The sequence below is a fragment of the Cydia amplana genome, chromosome 22, assembly GCF_948474715.1.
Source record: "Cydia amplana chromosome 22, ilCydAmpl1.1, whole genome shotgun sequence".
Lineage (NCBI taxonomy): Eukaryota > Metazoa > Arthropoda > Insecta > Lepidoptera > Tortricidae > Cydia > Cydia amplana.
This window is the reverse complement of record NC_086090.1, coordinates 3,561,055-3,581,952: the sequence shown is the minus strand read 5'-3', so window position 1 is coordinate 3,581,952 and position 20,898 is coordinate 3,561,055. Positions and strand designations below refer to the sequence as shown.

Genomic DNA, 20,898 nt, shown 5'->3' with positions numbered 1-20,898 from the left:
CATTATACCAGATTGAGTTCTTGCACCATCGCTAAGTAGTCTCACTATACCAGATTGAGTTCTTGAACCATCGCTAGGTAGTCTCACTATACCAGATTGAGTTCTTGAACCAACGCTAGGTAGTCTCACTATAGCAGATTGAGTTCTTGAACCATCGCTGGGTAGTCTCACTATACCAGATTGAGTTCTTGAACCATCACTAGGTAGTCTCACTATATCAGATTGAGTTCTTGAACCATCGCTAGGTAGTCTCACTATACCAGATTGAGTTCTTGAACCATCGCTAGGTAGTCTCACTATATCAGATTGAGTTCTTGAACCATCGCTAGGTAGTCTCACTATACCAGACTGAGTTCTTGAACCATCGCTAGGTAGTCTCACTATACCAGATTGAGTTCTTGAACCATCGCTAGGTAGTCTCACTATACCTGGACCATCACTAGGTAGGCTCATTATACCAGATTGAGTTCTTGCACCATTGCTAAGTAGTCTCACTATACCAGATTGAGTCCTTGAACCATCGCTAGGTAGGTTCTTTATACCAGATTCAGTTCTTGAACCATCGCTAGGTAGGTTCTTTATAGCAGATAGAGTTATTGTACCATTGCTATATAGGATCTCTTTATCAGATTGTGATCCGGTCCGTTCGCTAGATATAATCTTTATACCAGATTGTGATCCTGGGCTATCGCTAGGTATGAACTTAATACTAGGTTTTAATCTTGTGATATATCCAGGTGTTAAGTCTGTAAGGGTTTGTGATCCTTTCAGAATATCAGGTGGGGCCTTTAGTAGGGAGTGTTGTTGGATATCACCTTTTGTGGTGTTAAGTTTGTCTGCTCGGTTGTCCATAAGCCTAGGACGCTTGAAAGGATGGTGATCGACTCTTTCCTCGTTAACATACTGCAAATTAAACAAATAACTCAAATTAATATTAGTTCGGTCAAAGAGAACAGATTTTATAGAGAGTTACTGTCATGGTAAATATGTAGCCACAGTAAATTTACCGCCATCTTTTGACAGAAAATAAAAACTGTTAGAACGCCATTTGACTTTGATCCTTATTCTTTCACTGATATGTGTTAATTTGTAAATATTGAAATTAATGCCATCTAGCCGAGCATAGGACAAATATATGGTGATGGCGCCATAACCTTTGGCCTATGCTCGGCTAGATGACGTTAATTTAGTGGCGATTGGCGTTAAAGAATAAGGATCAAAGTCAAATGGCGTTCTAACAGTTTTAATCTTCTGTCAAAAGATGGCGGTAAATTTACTATGGCTACATAATTTACCATGACAGTAACTCTCTATAAAGTCTATTCTCTTTGGTTCGGGCGACTTTCCGCAACCCGATGACTGGCGCCCATTTTGCGTGACAATTGTTAGGCAAAAATATACATTATAGTTTCTTTGGTGTATTCCCATTTGTCCGGGCCCACGTGACGTCCACCATACCTGAGGCGGGAAAAAATGGGAATGATTCATGTGAATGCACAATCTCTCCGCGCCCGGCGGGGACAAATGGGGATACACCGATCTAACGAATTGAATTCTATATTAATTTAAATCGTATTTTTCTTATTTACTCGTAATGCATGTTAATTATAAGATGTAAGGTTTTGAAAAGATGTGTCCCGCCGAGTTTGTTGCCGGTCCCATATTGGGATACCCTCTTCCAATTGAGGGGGGATTTAAATCTCGAGGCAGAGGGTTGGAGCCGGTGTAGTTTTATTTGACGTTCATAAGCGCATTCTAATATGCCTACTTGAATAAACTATCTTTTAACGTGTCAAACGTGTGTTGCCATTAGCATATAATAAGTAATAGTATTATCATTATCATACAGAACGGCCACGCACCGCCCCGCCCCGACTCGGATTACCTCGCCCCGCGACATGAATGTGTGCGTAAGTCGCTCTACTGAGAACATGTCAGGATTCCGTCAGAAACTCAATGACGCGTGTACAGACGTGCCGCGCACATATAAACGCAAATCATTTTTGATGTATGGCGTGTCCGCCCTGTGCCATTATTAAACGTACCTCAAGGACTATATCTTCGGGTTGGAGCTCCACGGCCTCGGATTGAAGTTCTACGACCTCGGGAGATGATGATGATTGTCTCCTAAACTCCTCGGCCTCTGGGGGCCAGTCAGGGGACACGCGGTGGGGTTCGGAGTCTAGTTGGGGGTCCAAGTCGAGCGGGTCCCTCGCCAGGCTCGAGAGACGCTCCTCCGGCTCAGGTTTCACTTCCACTTTCACACTGCAAATGTACATTTATTTTCTCCAATATGCTCGGAAATGTTCACCGTATTGTAGCAAAAATAGTACGGGAAGTTCTACGTTATTGTCAAACTCTAATTTAAAAAAATCAAACTATCGCTGTCCTGTTCTAGCGGACGGGAATGAAAAAAACACTACAGTAATAACTTATTACTGTAGTGTTTTTTACTTTTTAAAAATAAAAAACGCAAACAGCCAATTATTATAGCCGCGAGCCGCGTCTACACGACCCGATCAGCTATCATTTCAAGCTATAGGGAGTGAGATAGTAAGATAAACGACCTTACTTGTCTCGTTCTTACAAGACCGTTGTGCTCGTGTATGATCGTGAGAATACTGCTTAATAAAATCAAAGATTATTTTTATATTTTTTTAAGGATCTCATCCGTGTACATAAAGTTTATATAGTTTATCAAAGGACTTTCTCATTTCAAACATAGACAGAGAGTATCATACTATCTTTGTCTTACACTAGTACTAGCACCCAAAAGAAAAGGATGGGTATAGTTTTCCTGGTTCTTACTGACTGACAAATTGGTTTGACCAACTATATTGCACAATTATATTGAATGAACGAATATTGAATGGTACTGAATGGCAGAATAAGTTTGTGCCCTAAACTTTTAAAAAATAATTTTAGAGGGAAATTGTTTTTGACATTTTTGATGTGAAGGTTCGATTTGAGTGATGCTTGATGCTTAAATAATTATTATTTTACCTTATTTCCTCGCATGTTTGGAGAAAAGCACTATATATGCCTCGGCAGGAATAGCAATTCGTGGATTCGTCTTCTTTGTCGGACTCCGCTTCGCGTCGTCCGACAAAATCGAATCTCATCCACGAATCGCCCTTTCCCGGCCTCTGCAATAATGTACTATTTCACCACACCAACTGGTAAAGGCTCTCTCGATTGTTCAACAACTGATAGCAAAGTTGCATTTTATTCACTTTTGAGGCAAAGTAATCAAATGCAAATTTAAAGTGGTTTTCTTATGTTTGCTGGTATAATTGACTTTTAAATTATGATTTTGTATGATAAATATTTAATAACGTTAATTTGGATTTGATTCTGTTTGATATCTTACAGTTCATATTTTCTTCGGGTTGGTGTGGTGAAAAATTGTGTTTCACTCGGGGGCAAATTTTGTTTAACCCTCGTGCTTTGAAACCTTGCTCGGGTATCAATATTAGCACGAGCGGTTAAACAACAACTTTACCCCCTTGTAAAACAAATAACTATTAACCCTGTGACCGCCAAAGACATCAACTCACGCGCGCGGCTACAGCCTAAAATCAACCTTCGTGCATTCCGACAAGGTTCACGATGACGCGCCGATTGCACTAAGGTTGATATTGGGCTGTAGCGCGCAGTTACAACTATAGTTGACGTTGGCGGTCGAAGGGTTAAGTAAAAATCTATCAATTTTAATTTTTAACAAGCAGAAACGTCTGCGAACGATGCTATTAAGCTTAGAACAAATTTAAAAGTGTAAAAAATTACTGTCTTGACTCTTGGGTGGCGTCTCAACCAAGACAGTATTTTTTCCACTTTTAAAAAAGAAAATATATCAAGACAAAAAGGTACATACTCATTTTCATCGATTTCATACAATGTTAGTAGATTTTCTTTCAGCAGCTGTAGTCGTATAGCTGCTAGCACTGCCCGCGTTTGTCTCTGTAGAAAACAAAACATTAGTTACATTTGGTAGTAAGCAACTACATATTAAGAGGCCGGTATCGATTTTAGCAGCAAAAATGTAAAATTGATAGATTTAGTCGATGAAATTGTACACCTTTTGTTACGTAATAGAAATAACAAGTACTGGTATCTATTAGCACGTCTTCTTATCTTGCACTTGTACAGATCATTTTTTTGAAAACAGACTCACTAAATTAGTAATGATTTTTTTTCTGATGGACGTTTAGGTAAACGCGCGCAAAGCACTGATTTAGTCGATCTTATTTGGAAATTTCGTAAAGTTTGGACTACTAAAAATGGTAATTTTGTATTACACATATCCTGTACTCCAACTTTCATAGACTACATTTTTGTTATATGATATTGAACAAGAGTAAATGAAAGTTAGACGAAATCAATTTTCACCAGAAATTACTTCAAAACAAGTGATTTTTTTTCGTGAAAATCGACTTAATTTCAACGTAATTTTGATACTTAAACAATCTACAACATTTTCTGAAACTGTTCTGATACATCATTTTGTATAATTTACCATTATAATTTTTTGATGAATTTTTAAAAACTGCCCTTCTCGTCATATATTGCCGGTGACGCACGCTCGAGACCTCATTATTAAAAGGCAAGATGAGAAGACGTGCTAAAAGAAACCAATACTTGTTATTTAGATATTACGCAACAAAATGTGTACAATTTCAACAACGAAATCTATCAATTTTACATTTTGACTCTAAAATCGTTAACGGAGCCTTAACTAGAACTAAAAATTATGAGTATTTGTGTCGCGAGCGACTTAAACGTACAGTCAGCTGCAAAGGCCCCCCTGCATAGAAGTTTGTATGCAAAGGTGCTAAGCGAATAGTATTGCTAACTGTACATAGGGCCCTGGACTATAACTGCGAAAATCTAATTTCGTAAATTGCGGACATTTTTCTCTGTCACTCTAATTATGTCTTAATGAGAGTAAAAGAAAAAGATCCCCACAATAAGTGAATTTCGGTTTTCGCGGTAGGCCCCCTGACTAGATGCCAATATGTTTGCGCCGTAGCAAACGAAACGCTAATATATCTCTGTTGCACTAATATGAAAGATTTTGTATTACGTTAAAAAAATATATTTGGTGGATCGTATTTTTTTTCTATTACACAGTTATCGATATCGATAAAAAATGTTTCTAACACTAAAGTAGAGACGCTTTACACATAGATTTTCGTACATTATTGTTATTTCATGTATTTTCATGTTGCTATTTCGCAATATGTATGTCTCTTCTTTAGCTAGAGTGTGACAGACTTATGTTTTGCCATGAAAATTCCGACCGCTGGCAATGATACTCACAAGAGTGGCGCCCCCTGGCGCGCGCAGCACGTAGTGTGTGCTGTGCGGCGCACTGCCTGCGCATGCGCCGCACAGCGGGCCGCACGCGCATTGCACGCACCAGAACGAGAACCTGTGCACGGCAAATACAGTATAAAAAAAAAAGCGGCCAAGTGCGATTCGGACTCGCCCATGAAGGGTTCCGTATTTAGGCGATTTATGACGTATTAAAAAAAAACTACTTACTAGATCTCGTTCAAACCAATTTTCGGTGGAAGTTTACATGGTAATGTACATCTTATATTTTTTTTAGTTTTATCATCCTCTTATTTTAGAAGTTACAGGGGGGGGGACACACATTTTACCACTTTGGAAGTGTCTCTCGCGCAAACTATTCAGTTTAGAAAAAAATGATATTAGAAACATCAATATCATTTTTGAAGACCTATCCATAGATACCCCACACGTATGGGTTTGATGAAAAAAATTTTTTTGAGTTTCAGTTCGAAGTATGGGGAACCCCAATAAATTATTGTTTTTTTTTCTATTTTTGTGTGAAAATCTTAATGCGGTTCACAGAATACATCTACTTACCAAGTTTCAACAGTATAGTTCTTATAGTTTCGGAGAAAAGTGGCTGTGACATACGGACGGACAGACAGACGGACAGACGGACAGACGGACAGACGGACAGACGGACAGACAGACAGACATGACGAATCTATAAGGGTTCCGTTTTTTGCCATTTGGCTACGGAACCCTAAAAATGAATTATATTTTTATAAACACATTTATTGGGTGTATTCCCAATTGTCCCGTTATAGATGAAGCGGACCGGGTACAGATAGGAATGATTCATATGAATGTTAATCAACTTTTACTTGTCACACGTTGCTATGGTTACGGTCTCCTGAGTCACTCTTAAAATTCTAGGTTTTTCGTATTTAAATGAACCAAACTTGCATTTTATGGTAGTTATAAGACCTTTCCACAATGGGAGATCTACTGAGCATGTTAGTAGAACATGGTACAGCAGTTCTTCTAACAATCTATGCTACTATTGTCTCCTCGCTGATGGGACAGAATAACAACAAGAAATAGTTATTGACCGTAACACTCGGAAAAGACTGGAGACCTTCAAACTTCTGTGTTGGAAGTTAAGATCACATAAGTCCGAATAAATTGCACGGAAAAGCAAATCAATGAATCTTGAGATTGGGTTGCCGGGTGGACCCGGGCTCTGAACATTAGATTACACTCACCCGTCGATAACAACTGCACAATCCTTACATAGATACTCGACTTGATCGGGGACTACTGCAACTGCAAAAAAAAATCAAACAATTTCGAGAAAAACTACTTCAATCACTTTTTTTTACAAGCTTTAATAATTTAACTAGCAATGTATGTATCGCATCAAATTTTGTATTAGGTAGTATGACTCACGAGTCTCACGACAGTTTAAATAAATATTATGGGACATTCCAGATTGACTAAGTCCCACAGTAAGCTTAAGAAGGCTTGTGTTGTGGGTACTCATCAGACAAATAAATACATAAATACATAGAAAACACCCAAGACTCAGGAACAAATATCTGTGCTTAACTGCTCATCACACAAATAAATGCCCTTACCGGGATTCGAACCCAGGACCGCGGCTTCACAGGCAGGGTCACTACCCACCAGTGTTGGCCACTGTTGGCCGAACGTTAATTGCAATTGACCAATAACCAGTACACATTGAACCGTAAACCCTAACGGACGGTTACAGTTTACGATTCAATTTACAATGGTTAATGGTCAAAAATAGTCTGCTACCCACCAGGCCAGACCAGTCGTCAAGTCAGTTTAAGGGTCTCCACAAACTTATCGACGCGGAATCGGCAATGCCAATAGAAATGAAACTTTATGTCCACGCAATAAGAGCGAAAAAGACGCCGACGCGTCGGCCGTCGACGGCCGAACGGAGCCGAACCGAACCTTACCTGTTTATGCTGTTTACTATCGGCTTTCGCCGAATCCGCGTCGATAAGTATGGGGAGACCCTTAATTCGATAAAGACCAGATTACCTACCTAGTTCACTGGGTTGAGAGTCAGGTTCATCGCAGAACAATGATAACGTGGCCCCGTCTCCATATGTCTTTGGTGTCTGAGGCACCAGCGCCGGCGACTGGACCTTGGAGTCGTCTAAAATGTATACGTGACCATAGAGAAATATAGTAAGACAAGAGTGCTCACTCCATACAAGACAAGAGTGCTCACTCCATACATCAGTTTTGGTCTTATGTTGTTGAGCATAAGACTTTCTGGTCGGTGCTACATCTATTGTCAAGTAGCAGTACTGATAATTCCGCTACTCGATGCTAGATGTCGACTGCGAAAATAATAGTCTTTTTGGTACCAAAACTGATTTATGGAGTGAGAATCTATGTAGGTATTTTTTTCTCTATGACGTGACGTAGAATAGCTAAACAAAACATTTATTACAATTATTACCTATGTCTGGTTTAAACGCCCAAATTCAAGACGAAATGGGCGACGTCACGTGATCGCTTCTCCATACATACGTAATTACGTAGTCCCGATTTTCCTCTCCGGATATTATTTTCTACGCAATTATATGTAGGTACCAAGGCTCGGAACCGGTTTTTTCTTCATACAAAAAATACCGGTATTATTTCTTTTTCGTTCTTTGGTTTATTATTTCTATTTTAATGGGACAATCTAATAATACTAAGTTGTTACCTAAATACATGATTCAGTCCTACGTAAAGAGCATAAAATAATTAAAAGTATTGGGCTATATTGGATTTTACAAAAAACCGGTTCCGAGTTACCTATATTAACCACAGCCATGCCAATTACAAGTAAGCTTTTATAACACACATAGATATAGTAGTTAAATTGTATATTTTTGTACTAACACTATGGGTTCTATGCCTGAAATAAACGATTTCAATTTCAATTATAACTATTAAGTATAAGCTTTTAAAAATTAGGATTACGTTCGGTTGAAGAAGCGGTATCGTCTTGGGTCGCCCATTCGTTTTTCGTCAAGTTCTTAAATTAGTCCTATTCTGCTTTCGTCACGCATTCTACATTGAAAGCCACCGACGATTGTGACGAATGTAGAATGGGTGACGAAAGCAGAATAGGACTAATTTAACAACTTGACGAAAAACGAATGGGACGACCCAAGACGATACTGAAGAAGCGGTCGTCCATTATCCTTTTCAGTCTGTCTATACTCTAAGAGATACAACCTGTTAACCGACTGTCATTATCACAAGCCCCTGAAGGTACAGATGACCACAATTTAGAATCCAAATTATTACTAGATTCTTTTACATATTTTGGGGCCAAAATCAACATTGTGCATGTAAAGTCTATTTTTTTATTCGGTAGACTAAAATGACATTTCATAGTATGAACATAAAATGTCATTTCATACTATGAAATGTCATTTTAGTCTACCGAATTAAAAAATAGACTTTAGCTAGTTGTTTTACTCGCAATCGCAAGGAGATTAATCTTAGTGTAATTACTATACCTGTTTCGATCAACTCAGCTTTTTGCCACGAGAAAATTTTCTCTCCTTCTGTGTCATTACTATCATTAGTCTCAACAATGGTCTCGGATATCTCTGAAAAATAATATGATTTGTTTAAAAAAAACCTAACTAAAAAAGCATTAACTTATGTACCTATTAAAAATTTGTTGTTGTCTACATTGTATTTCTGTAGATAAGAAAAAAACTTACAAAAATGGCGAAGGGATTTTGATTTAAATATTAAATATTTCTTACGTACCTATAACCAAACCACAGGCCAGAGGCCCGTTTCTCAAAAGCTTGTAACTTGTAATACAAGCGGCGTCACATTTTGACAGCTTTTGTTAGAAAGGGAATTTCACTTGTATTACAAGTTACAAGCTTTTGAGAAACGGGCCCCTGATATAGTAGATATATTGTGCATAGAGGGGGGTAAGTGAAATATGGAAAACGAGGGTATTACTTCACGACAGCCGCACTCGTAAATAAGAATAGTCGTTAGCTTGTTCTGACTCTAAAGAGTCTATTGGACCCACAGACAAGACATCCTCTAGACTGAGCATAGTAACGCTACCCCCTCTGCCACTCATACGGTAGTTTTACTCCATCTTCGAGTCAATCCCGTGCCGTGATTGGTCCGTGTCTTTGAACGGACCAATCACAGCACGGGATTCGCTCATCTCGTCCCCCCGCACCCCCGTATTTTTGGCAGCATCGGTTTCATGAAATAATTGCTCTAAACTCAGTCTAGAGGATTCCTAGTCAATGATTGGACCTCAAGGTTTTTTTCTTGGATTTTGGACACGCACGATTGGATTTTGGATACCTGGTGGGTCAGGCGAGGGCGGCGAGTCTTCATTGTCAGAAGGGTGTGCCTCTATCAGGTCCTTTAGTTCACCAACCTCGGCTAAATCAAGCTTTAACTGGTGACGATCCTTTGTTGGCTGCAAATCTGTTGACGCAACACGGTTCATTATCTATACGGTTCCATTCTAGACGGGGACAGATGGGAAGCAAAACTATTGACACATTTCACATTTCCAAAAGATATTAATTGGAAAAATCATTTGGGTTATTCCCACTAGTTACCACCAAGTTGTTACCACCGGGAATTTTTATTCCCACCAAAGTAGTTGGTGGCAACTACTGGGAATTATTTTTCCCAGTGGTAAAAGGTGGGAAAAAAATTCTTAGTAGTTACCACTGGTAACAACTTGGTGGTAACTAGTGGGAATAATCCAATCATTTTAGTAAACGATTAAAAATGTTTTACATCTACTTTGCCAGAAGAAAGTGGCGCGAAATTAAAACTGTCTAATGTGAAAGTCAAGTTTTTTAAATTTGGCGCCTTTTCCTACTGACAAAGTGGAAGAGGCAGAGTTTTATATATCGGATCTCTATTTGGAAAACTGTTCCAGGGTGGCCGTTCCTTTTAGCGCGTTGTTTCATCCGCTACTATAATCCAGTACATGGCGGGAAGAAGTTGATCATTCGAGATATAAAATTGAAGAAATTTGAAAAAAAAAAACTAGAATTAATACATCAGTAAGGCTCAAATTCCTTCAATTTTGTGTCTCAGGTTATCAACGGGTACGGAATTATATTCTGACTGTACTTTACCGACTTACCTATTGCCAATTGAGGTGTGTTATCCGTATTGCTGTGCAAGTGTTCAGAATGGGTTTCCGCTTCTTGTAAATTTGGCGCAGATTCAATACTTTTACTGTTTCTGTTACCTGCGGACAACAGAAAAAAGAAATGAGCCTTAAAATCATAAAAAACTAATTCTTTGTTAACCAATTATGTGACTCTTGAGGTTTCTACAGACTTAGTAATAGTAAATTAGTAATATCATTGACATAGATATCTAGGGACTGGCTTTACGGGCAATAATAATGAGCCATGACATGGGCCAGTGCAGCGGTGTAAAATCGCTACAACGCGATTGGTTGATGAGTTCGCATCACGCGCGCGATTGGTTGACGAGTTCGCATTACGCGCGCTATCGGTCGCAACTAGTTGCGTTAGACTGCACGATTGGCTGGAATTCGTGAGTAACATCGCTGAACTAGTACCATTTTTAGTGCCCCATTAGCCCGTCCTTAGATAGTATACGTCAATGAGTAATATCGTTTATTGCAAACCATGGTACAAACAGCAACACTCCTAGCTGTACATCGGTGGACCTTATTACGAAAGGCATAAGGTCCACCGATGTACAGTTAACAGTCTGGGCGATGGTACAATATAGATGTAACAATGGAAAAAGATCATACGGCACCCTGGTATGGTATGGTAATTATCTTTAAAACTTCATTATCTAAATATAATATTTAGTACAGACAATAAGATTTTTACTTTACTATGCAACAAATGGCATGTAATTTTAGATATTGACGGCTAAGATCCTTTCTAATAAGTCCCGAGTTCCTTTTAAAAGGACAATTTCAACTCGAATTTTGAACTATAAATTAATGAAATAAAAGAAGGTTACATATTTTAAATTGAGTACAGTATCACTGACCCGTACTGCCCTGCTAATAGTAAGTGCAGTACTTGCATGAAAATCATCGTTTAAATAACTTATTCAAAGAGAACAAGATAAACAATTGCATGACTTTTCAACTGCGATTACTGCGTATGTTGTTAGCACGGCAGCGTAGTTTCATCCAAAAAAAAGTACTCGATCGTAACTGGTTAGCTATCAGAAGAAAGTAAGTAGTTTTTGATCGCAACCAGTTTTGTAGAAGACCGAAAAAGCTTTCGATCGCATGTGGTTACGAAGATAGCTTCGCGGCCGAAGGGATTTTACCTTTTATTACACAAGTAAAACAATTTAGTAACTGTTAAATACAAATTTATTTAACAAAAGTACATTATTCACAAACTTACCTAAATGTAAAGTAGGAACAGCATGGTGGGTCAGTCGTCTAGAATAAGTCAAGTATTGTGTTTCAAAATGGATATGGCAGATCCTCCGACGTTTGTATACATACTGGGGGTCTAATGATAAAACTTCAGGCCCAGCAGCTTGTGCCCAAAGAAGATATTTTTCCGTCCTCAGAGGATTTGGGAATGAATGTAATATTACTGTCTTATCAGACCCTGAAAATGATTATGATTAGATAAGTCTGTCTTATTACAGTAAATCTAAACAACATTATACTGAAATCTGACCAGTTGAAACCTATTTTAATACAAAAAAAAACATATTTGGTACAAGCTTTTATCGCTGACTGTGGAAAGTAAAGTAAGGCAACTCATACTTATCGAGACAATTCTAAAATCCCCAAACAAAATTAGGTTGCGTTGAACTATCACAGAGTTAGTACGATCACCTGTCTCCATCATCAGAGCAGCTCGATTGTATCATAATACTGCATTGTCACATATAATATGTTGTCATGTCATTAGTTGTACATATGTATGCAAATTATCAGATTTATCGGAACTATCTAGACATAAAAACAAAACAAAGAGTTATACTTACGGGACGTAGAACAACCCGCTACGCTACACGTTTTATCAGTCATTATCCCAACTTCCTGGCACCGTACACCGAACGCAAGGCAAATGTCAGGAAAACTTACGAAAAGGAAAAAACAATCAGAGGGGCTACCGCAAAAACCGAAATTCACAAATTGCGGGGATCTTTCTCTTTTACTCCAATGAAGGTTTTCATTAAGTAGAGTGAAAGAGAAAAATGCCTGCAATTTGCGAACTTCGATTTTCGCGGTTATAGCCCAGAAATAAGCCGGTAAAATAATCAGAGACGCGTTTTATAAAGTGTCAAGTTACAAATACAGACAATCCAGTCTCATATGAAAAATCCCATTAAGTATAGCAAAAATGCTTGCCGCGGTCAAAATATTCCCGAACACCCGACATCTCAATGGAGCTGGGCTATAAATGGAGTCCAGACGGGACAATTTTTCGCCAATCTAATGAAATTGTCCGATCGAATCAGGCCGTGCGGACACAAACGGCAATTTGGTTCCCCGATCAAATCAGCAGCCGGGCTAGCACATGATTGGCGCGACCGTATCTCGCGGCAACATAGACTACCCGTCCCTCTTTTATTAACATAGTTAGAAAAAGACGGATAGTCTATCTCGCCGCGAGATACTGTCGCGCCAATCATGTGCTTGGCCTACAGGTGCGGACACAAAAATGCCAATATTCGAAGTTAGAATCTATGTAATGCAAATTGGTGATTAAATTGTGTACGTGTGGACGCTAGATGAGATTGGCGCCAATTATTTTCCTGATCAAATCGGTCGATTTGCCCAGCCCGTCTGGATACGGCTATAAGCTCAAAGGAGGGGGATCACCTTACCATAGAGTATATTGAATAGTAGGGTATTCATTTAAATATTTATTTCCAAGAAAGAGACAGTACAGTGATCCCCATACTAGGCTCAGCCTGTAGCATGATAGTGTTCAGCGCGCCTATCCGTGGGTTCTTCGCCAATCCGCTATTGATGCTGACTATTATACATACCGATTTATTTTTTTACAAGCAGAAACGTCTGCGACCGATGCTATTAAAAAATTAAATTAGTATGGGTAGCACATCGTAACTGGTGAATTTCCAATATAAATAAATAAATATTATAGGACATTATTACACAAATTGACTAAGCCCCACGGTAAGCTCAAGAAAGCTTGTGTTGTGGGTACTCAGACAACGATATATATAATATACAAATACTTAATTACATAGAAAACAACCATGACTCGGGAACAAATATCTGTGCTCATCGCACAAATAAATGCCCTTACTGGGATTCGAACCCAGGACCGCGGCTTCACAGGCAGGGTCACTACCCACTAGGCCAGACCGGTCGTCAAAATATGACTTGGAACTCCGGTAGCCGTTTAAGAAGTGTAACACTCTTACGGTAGATGTCGCTAAGGGTCCCCTAGCTAGACCCATAATATGGTGGAAAGATTTGCTGGCTATGGATGAGGTCTTGGTGGCTCAGATGGCAGAGCGCTAGAATATCGATCCAGAGGCCGTGAGTTCAAGTCTCACCCAAGACAGTAATTTTTCCACTTTTAAATTTATTCTAAGCTTTATACATACCGACTTACCTATTGGCAATATTTGTGGTGTTTTCTCTTTGTTGCTCTTTGTTGTTTCGACTTTTTGTAAGTAGCGCGGCGCAGGCTCAGTAGTTTTACTGTTTATGTTTATACCTGTGGACAAGAGATAAATATACATGAGCCGTATAATCATACAAACATTTATTGGTAGCCATTTATGTGACTTGAGGCTTCTACAGACCTTGCAACAAATGTCATGTGTGAAAAAGGGGGTAAAGGGGAGTAGACCAGAATGGTCAGGTTGAGGTTCCTAACGAGTTGGCACTCTTTTAAGATGGTGATGGGTTCAGGCCCGGCTAGTCAGAACAACAAACAACTCTTCCAAAAATATTTTATTTAGCATGCAGAGCTTATATTTACACACCTGTACACAGAGCTTATATTTACACATATGTACCTGGTTTGCTTGCCACATATAAAGGAAACCCTTCCATGACATCATCTGTAAGTGGGGGAGAATATAGCTGGATACTTGGAATGGCCCTTTTTCTAAGCCGGTTGCCTTTTTTGTTGAAATCTTTTTTTCTAAAATGATCTCCGCAAATATATTTATTCACATGAATCCGTTCGATAGGCAAATGGACCAGGTCTTTATGTCCACAGAGGCGAATCCACTCTCTGCATCTACAATAAAACAAAACGTCTCACTTGTCCAGGCGTGTCTCACTCCGCAATTTCGTCGCTTTGCTACAGGTAGCTAAAAGTACATCCGTTCGGCCTCAATTTTGGGGAAAGCCATAAGCCGCGCGTGGCGCTGTCGCCACCTAGCGGCCATATCTGTGCTGATCGTAACAGACGCGTTTTGTTAGAGTGAGTCTTCTGTACGCTGTTAAGTGAATCATTATTAAATTGTGGATTTACTTACCTACCTTCATCCAGTGGAAAATTAGCGTAAAATCCAGGCCGGTCTTTTTCTCTTACACCACATACTTGACAAATTCTGCTCTTACCAGTCATTGTTCATGTTCACTATAATATAATTTATATAATATACAGGTGATTCAGGAGACATGAGCATGATTGATCCTGGGCATTCAGTAAATTATAAGCAACTGTTTCATACAAATATTAGAGAGTTATGTTTCATTTTTGCATAGAACACTTCCGTCAAATACCGATATGTAATGTTTGCTTTATCAGTGACAATTAATATCAAAATAACCAATATTTCAGTTGATTAAAACGATTTCTATGTTCAACGGTAAAATGAAGATCACAGACCTTTCTCGCCTGGCCTGGCAGACCTGGCCCTCAAGCATATGGACCCAAACTTTAAATCAAACCGCTATGTGGACTTGTTTGGATTTGGAATGACATGCAGGTGCAGCACTGAACCTGAAAAAAACCTGTTGTAACATTTTTCATTAGCAAATACTTCTGTCTCACTCAATGGTCCTTTAATAAAAATCAACGAGATTTAAACAGTTTATTTGAAAGGAAATGTTACTTATCAATTTTCAAACCAACTAAGTTAGGTTAGAAGACACGAATGTTATATTGGTTGATATTTATCTACAATTCTACATGCAGGTGTTCAGGCTCTTTGATAAAAAAACTCCACAAATTAATAATAATCGAGAAAGATAATTCATTATTTATTTACCTTTCGGTCTACATCCTAACACACAAAGATGAGATGGGGCATTATAAGAAATTAATTACACTCACAGCACAAAATCGACTTCGATTACTTCAAAGGTTTCAAGATTTACACATTTTACACCCCAAAACAGTGGAATAAACAGATGGTTTGACTATAATAAAATAACAAGCCTGAAAAAACAAAAACACAACAACACAACCAATGACCTTACAATAGTTACAATAATGTTACAATACAACAACCACAGCAAAGAGTAAAGTAAGTATGAACATGAACCACAGTGCAGCAGAATATGACAATGACTGATTATGACATGATCATGAAGTACTGAACTGAGGGCCTACCGCGAACCACGTTCGACGTGTTGCCTCCCTGTCACACTTACGTACAAATTTACAAGTGCGACAAAGAGACAACACGTCGAACGTGGTTCGCGGTAGACCCTCTGACCACAGAGTAAAGGCCTGTCCAGACGAGGACAATTTTTCGCCAATCCGATTAAATTCTCCGATCAAATCGGCCGTGCGGACACAAAAGCCAATTTGGCTCGCCGAATTTGACAGCCGTGAGCCAACCTTGGGGTGCGGACTCAAGAATACCAATTTGTGAAGCCCCCTCCACCATTGACACGTTAAGGCCCTCCACTCTCGATCGCGTTGATTTCGCAGATCTGCGAACTTGACCTCCACACTCACTTTCGCGGCTTTAGTGTGGAGGGGGCTAGACGCTAATATTCACGTTTGGGGGCATTTTTTTAAATTTAGAGCGCACAAATATCACCATAAATTTAAAATTGCTGAAAGTGGCCAGATTGCCTTTTGCGTCCGCACCACCCGATTTGATTGGTCAATTTAATCAGATTGGCGAAAAATTTGTTCCCGTCTGGACATGCCTTTACCTATCGATACGTAGAGTCTGTGCGAAAAGAGAAGAGTCGTGGAATGTATAAAAGCCAATTTAGACTCTATATATATTATACAACTCTTTGGTAGAGTCTGTGCGAAAAGAGAAGAGTCGTGGAATGTATAAAGCAGTTTAGACTCTCGCGCGAGCCACGAGACGAGCCGCGAGCCGCGCCACGAGACGCGAGCACGAGACTCGGCTCGCGCTCGCCTGGCTCGCGTGGAGGAGCGGTGTTTTGGGCACGAGCCAAAGGGGCTCGCGCGAGACGCGCGCTTGCGTTCACACTCGCGTTCGGCTTGTCATTCGGTTATAAATAAAATAAATAAATAATAAAATAAAATAAAATGCATTTATTTCAGACAAACATGGTCCATATTTTGCTAAGATGTACTAATCTAAATTTAAAACTTATAGCTAAGGTTAACTTAAATAACTATCTTAGGTACTAAAGATAAATGCAGAGAGGACCAGTGCCTTATCAGGCCACTGTCCCACCTGCCAGCCACGACGGCCAGGAGACTGTGGCGGCTGTCGCCTTAAACCTTATGCCGTGCTAGTGTTTAATATTAGCTCGACGGGCTTACGCGCTCGAGGCGAGCCACGAGACGCGCCGCGAGCCGAGCCGCGAGCCGAGAGTCTAAACGGGTAGGTAGGTTGTTTTGTTTGCTATGCTATGCTAGCAAGTGTTGCTAGTTACCACCAATTGGCAACGTCAATTGGTAAACGTCAACGTCAAGACGTAATGTTTTTCTGTCATTGGGGGAGCGAAGCGAACAGACCTAAGTTTAAAATATTTTAGCGATTGTTCAGTTTTGTTCTTCGTTCTGGTTCCTTAACAGCGATGCCCTACTGTGAAAACTTCTAGAAACTGCGTTGAGTTGTAACCCTATATTCTTCTGCCTTAATGTTGTTCTACTAGTTCTCAACTCCAGTTCTTTGCATTGGCTGGGCTCTGTGTTGTTTTATACTATATGGGGCCCATTTCTCGAACGTTATTAGACTAATATTATCAGTCCATGAACTGTCGTCGTATGGGTTACCATGGCAATGCACTAATAATATTAGTAAAACGTAGTGGTTATATTCTCTTTGATATTAGTCAACAATATACCATTCGAGAAATGGGCCCATGGACGCTATTTTAGAGTAGATTTATTTTGTGGTACTGTTGATAAGGCAAGACTCTATCAGTAAATCAGTTACAATGCCTAGACTATGTGCTTTTGGCTGCAAAAACGCAAGTAAGTTATTGAACATTTAAATGACCAAAAAATGATACTAAAATAAACGTATGTATAGTATACACTTCCATATCTATTCCGAGCATGGTATTAAAATATGACATGTAATAGTTTTGGCATATCTTACATGTAAATAAGAATAATATTTATTTAAAAGAAAAAACCTTATTAACAATACATAATGTCCAGTGGCTATGCAAACCAAACACATTATACAAAAGGCATGAACTTCTTATTTCAGAAACAACAACACATAGATTTCCGAATCCTGCCAAGTTTCCAGATCAATTCAAATCATGGGTCACTCTTGCTGGCTGGAAGTTGGAAAAACCATCAGATTACGAACTCTACAGGACCAAGGTCATTTGTGATAAACATTTCACGGATGACTGCAGAAACCGCTACAACCGGATAAGTAGAATAGCAGTGCCTACACTGTTCTTACCTGGTATGAATCCATAGGATTATTTTTCATTTGGTACACACACAGTGGCGGATTTTCCCTAAGACCCAGTAGGCCCGGGCCTAGAGCGGCAAGATGTTAGGGGCGGCAGCAACAGTCTATACTGTCTATAGATGGGTGCTGAGAAAGGGGTTGCGATACCTCAGGCCCCTCCCCCTACTAGATGGTGTTCTCAAATCACGGCACCTATGCAATTAAAACTGCACGAGGCCATGCGCTTGGCGGGGAACAGAACCTTATGGAGGAACCTGGTCTTCAACAGAAGGACATGATGTCACGATCCTCAGTATTGAGGGACCGACTGAAGAAGAAGAAGAGAAAGATGTGGCTAGTAGTTAGTACAGGGCCTGAGGCCTAGGGCAGCCAACACTGCAAATCTGCCACTGTACACACAGTTATTATTACAGCAATGGGCGGACGACGGATGCAATATACGTCAAAATCATGTTGTCTTATTTAAACCAATTTTAATTAAGTATATCGTTTGATATGATTTTGACGTATTTTTCGTCGTCCGCCCATTAGTTATTAGGGTCTAAACTAAACCTTTTCACCACCATTGACTGCTTAATAAAGTCAGTACAATCTGTCAAACATTTGTGATAGCAATGAATAGGCAATGATGTACCTTTTTACAGGTCAAACAAATGTTGACAACTTGAAAATCTTGCATGCGAGTCAGCCAAAAATCAGTGAACAAGTCTCTACCTCAAACTTGCAACATGTTTCTAATGAAGCGACACAGCAGGCTACATTACCAGCGTCCAATACAAGTAAGATTATTATATGAAATAGCCTTTTCACCACACCAATTGGTAAAGGCTCTCTTGATACCTACTTCAAAAACTGATAGCAAAGTTGCATTTTAATCAAATGGAAATTTTGCGTTGCTTTTTTATGTTTGCTGGTAGAATTGACTTCTACGATGATGATTTTGAATATATAAATATTTAATAACATTAATTTGGATTTGATTTGGTCTAATTTTGTTTGATATGTAACAGTTAATATTTTCTTCCGATTGGTGTGGTGAAAAATGTCAAGCTCAAGATTCCATTTTCGAACCACTCGCTACGCTTGTGGTTCAATTTTGGAATCTTTCGCAATGCTTTCGGTTGCCCACTATCAATATTAGCACCAGTCTGGCGTAAGTCCCCTTATATAAAAAAAGCGGCCAAGTGCGAGTCGGACTCGCCCATGAAGGGTTCCGTATTTAGGTGATTTATGACGTATAAAAAAAACTACTTACTAGATCTCGTTCAAACCAATTTTCGGTGGAAGTTTACATGGTAATGTACATCATATATTTTTTTTAGTTTTATCATTCTCTTATTTTAGAAGTTACAGGGGGGGGGACACACATTTTACCACTTTGGAAGTGTCTCTCGCGCAAACTATTCAGTTTAGAAAAAAATGATATTAGAAACCTCAATATCATTTTTGAAGACCTATCCATAGATACCCCACACGTATGGGTTTGATGAAAAAAAAAATTTTGAGTTTCAGTTCGAAGTATGGGGAACCCCAAAAATTTATTGTTTTTTTTCTATTTTTGTGTGAAAATCTTAATGCGGTTCACAGAATACATCTACTTACCAATTTTCAACAGTATAGTTCTTATAGTATCGGAGAAAAGTGGCTGTGACATACGGACGGACAGACAGACGGACAGACAGACAGACAGACAGACAGACATGACGAATCTATAAGGGTTCCGTTTTTTGCCATTTGGGCTCGCGGCTCGTCTCGTGGCTCGCAAGCTCGTCGAGCTAATATAATTTAAACACTTAACGGCACGGCATAAGGTTTATAACCGAATGACAAGCCGAACGCGAGTGTAAACGGTAGATTCGCGTCTACTAGACTAGCTGCTATGGGCGGATATATATGTCTTGCTCTAACAGCGGCATCCCTTTCTCGCTTACCTACACATCCGCCCAGGGCTGCCAGATCGGAGAATTGGATACGAAATTCGTATACTGGATTTTTTTTCGTATTTATTACGTATAGGTGGTCAATCGGTATAATTGGATACAAAAAAAAAACACCGATGTCAAACTACTGACAATTCTTTAAAAAACAGTGTGTCAATACTGTTATACAAATTAATGGAACCGTACGTCAACGTCAGGGCTATAATTGCAAAAATCGAAAATCGCAAATTGCGGGCGTCCATCTCTGTCACTCTTAAAGCTTGGCCAGACACAGAGCGCGACTTGGCGCGACGCAGCGCCGCGTGATACCGACGCGATGACTGTTCAAACAGGGCGCGCGCGGACCGCGCTCTCAACACGCCCTCATCGCGCGCGCGAACGCGGCGCGGCCGCGCGGGAACGCGGCGCGGCCGCGCGGGAACGCGGCGCGGCCGCGCGCCACCGCTCGCTGCCTAACGTCCGATGCCGATCCGACTGATGTGACCCAGCGCAACGCGGCGGCCCGCCGCGTCCGCGCGGCGCAGCGCTGCGCGGACGCAAGGGGCCGCGCGGCGCGGGGCGCGACAGAAGCAAGGCGTGATACCGGCGGGACGCAGTCTGTTTGACGTCGGTAACCTGTTAGCATGTGCCGCGGTCGCGCGGCGCGGACGCGTCGCTGCGTCGCGCTCTGTGTCTGGCCAAGCCTTTAGGGCCACCCCACATCTGGCGTCTTTCGGGCGTCGGCGTCGATCAGCGCTATGGTAAATGACGTCGCTGCGCAGTTGCGTCGACGTTGCGTCGAGCAGGGCCATAGAGTTGT

The 20,898-nt window shown here is 40.2% G+C and overlaps 1 protein-coding gene across 1 annotated transcript; it reads right to left on the bottom strand.

The window, feature by feature from the left end:
• Positions 1-1,402: 1,402 nt before the first annotated feature.
• LOC134658499 (uncharacterized) lies at positions 1,403-14,912 on the bottom strand. The gene is made up of 12 exons (XM_063514185.1): positions 14,906-14,912; positions 13,944-14,048; positions 11,742-11,954; positions 10,478-10,585; positions 9,676-9,801; positions 8,850-8,942; positions 7,373-7,486; positions 6,561-6,615; positions 5,320-5,431; positions 3,875-3,960; positions 2,046-2,265; positions 1,403-1,540 (listed from the first exon to the last, which is right to left on the bottom strand). Exons 1-12 carry the CDS (start codon positions 14,910-14,912, stop codon positions 1,403-1,405), a joined length of 1,377 nt encoding a protein of 458 aa, XP_063370255.1.
• Between the last annotated feature and the right edge of the window lie 5,986 nt (positions 14,913-20,898).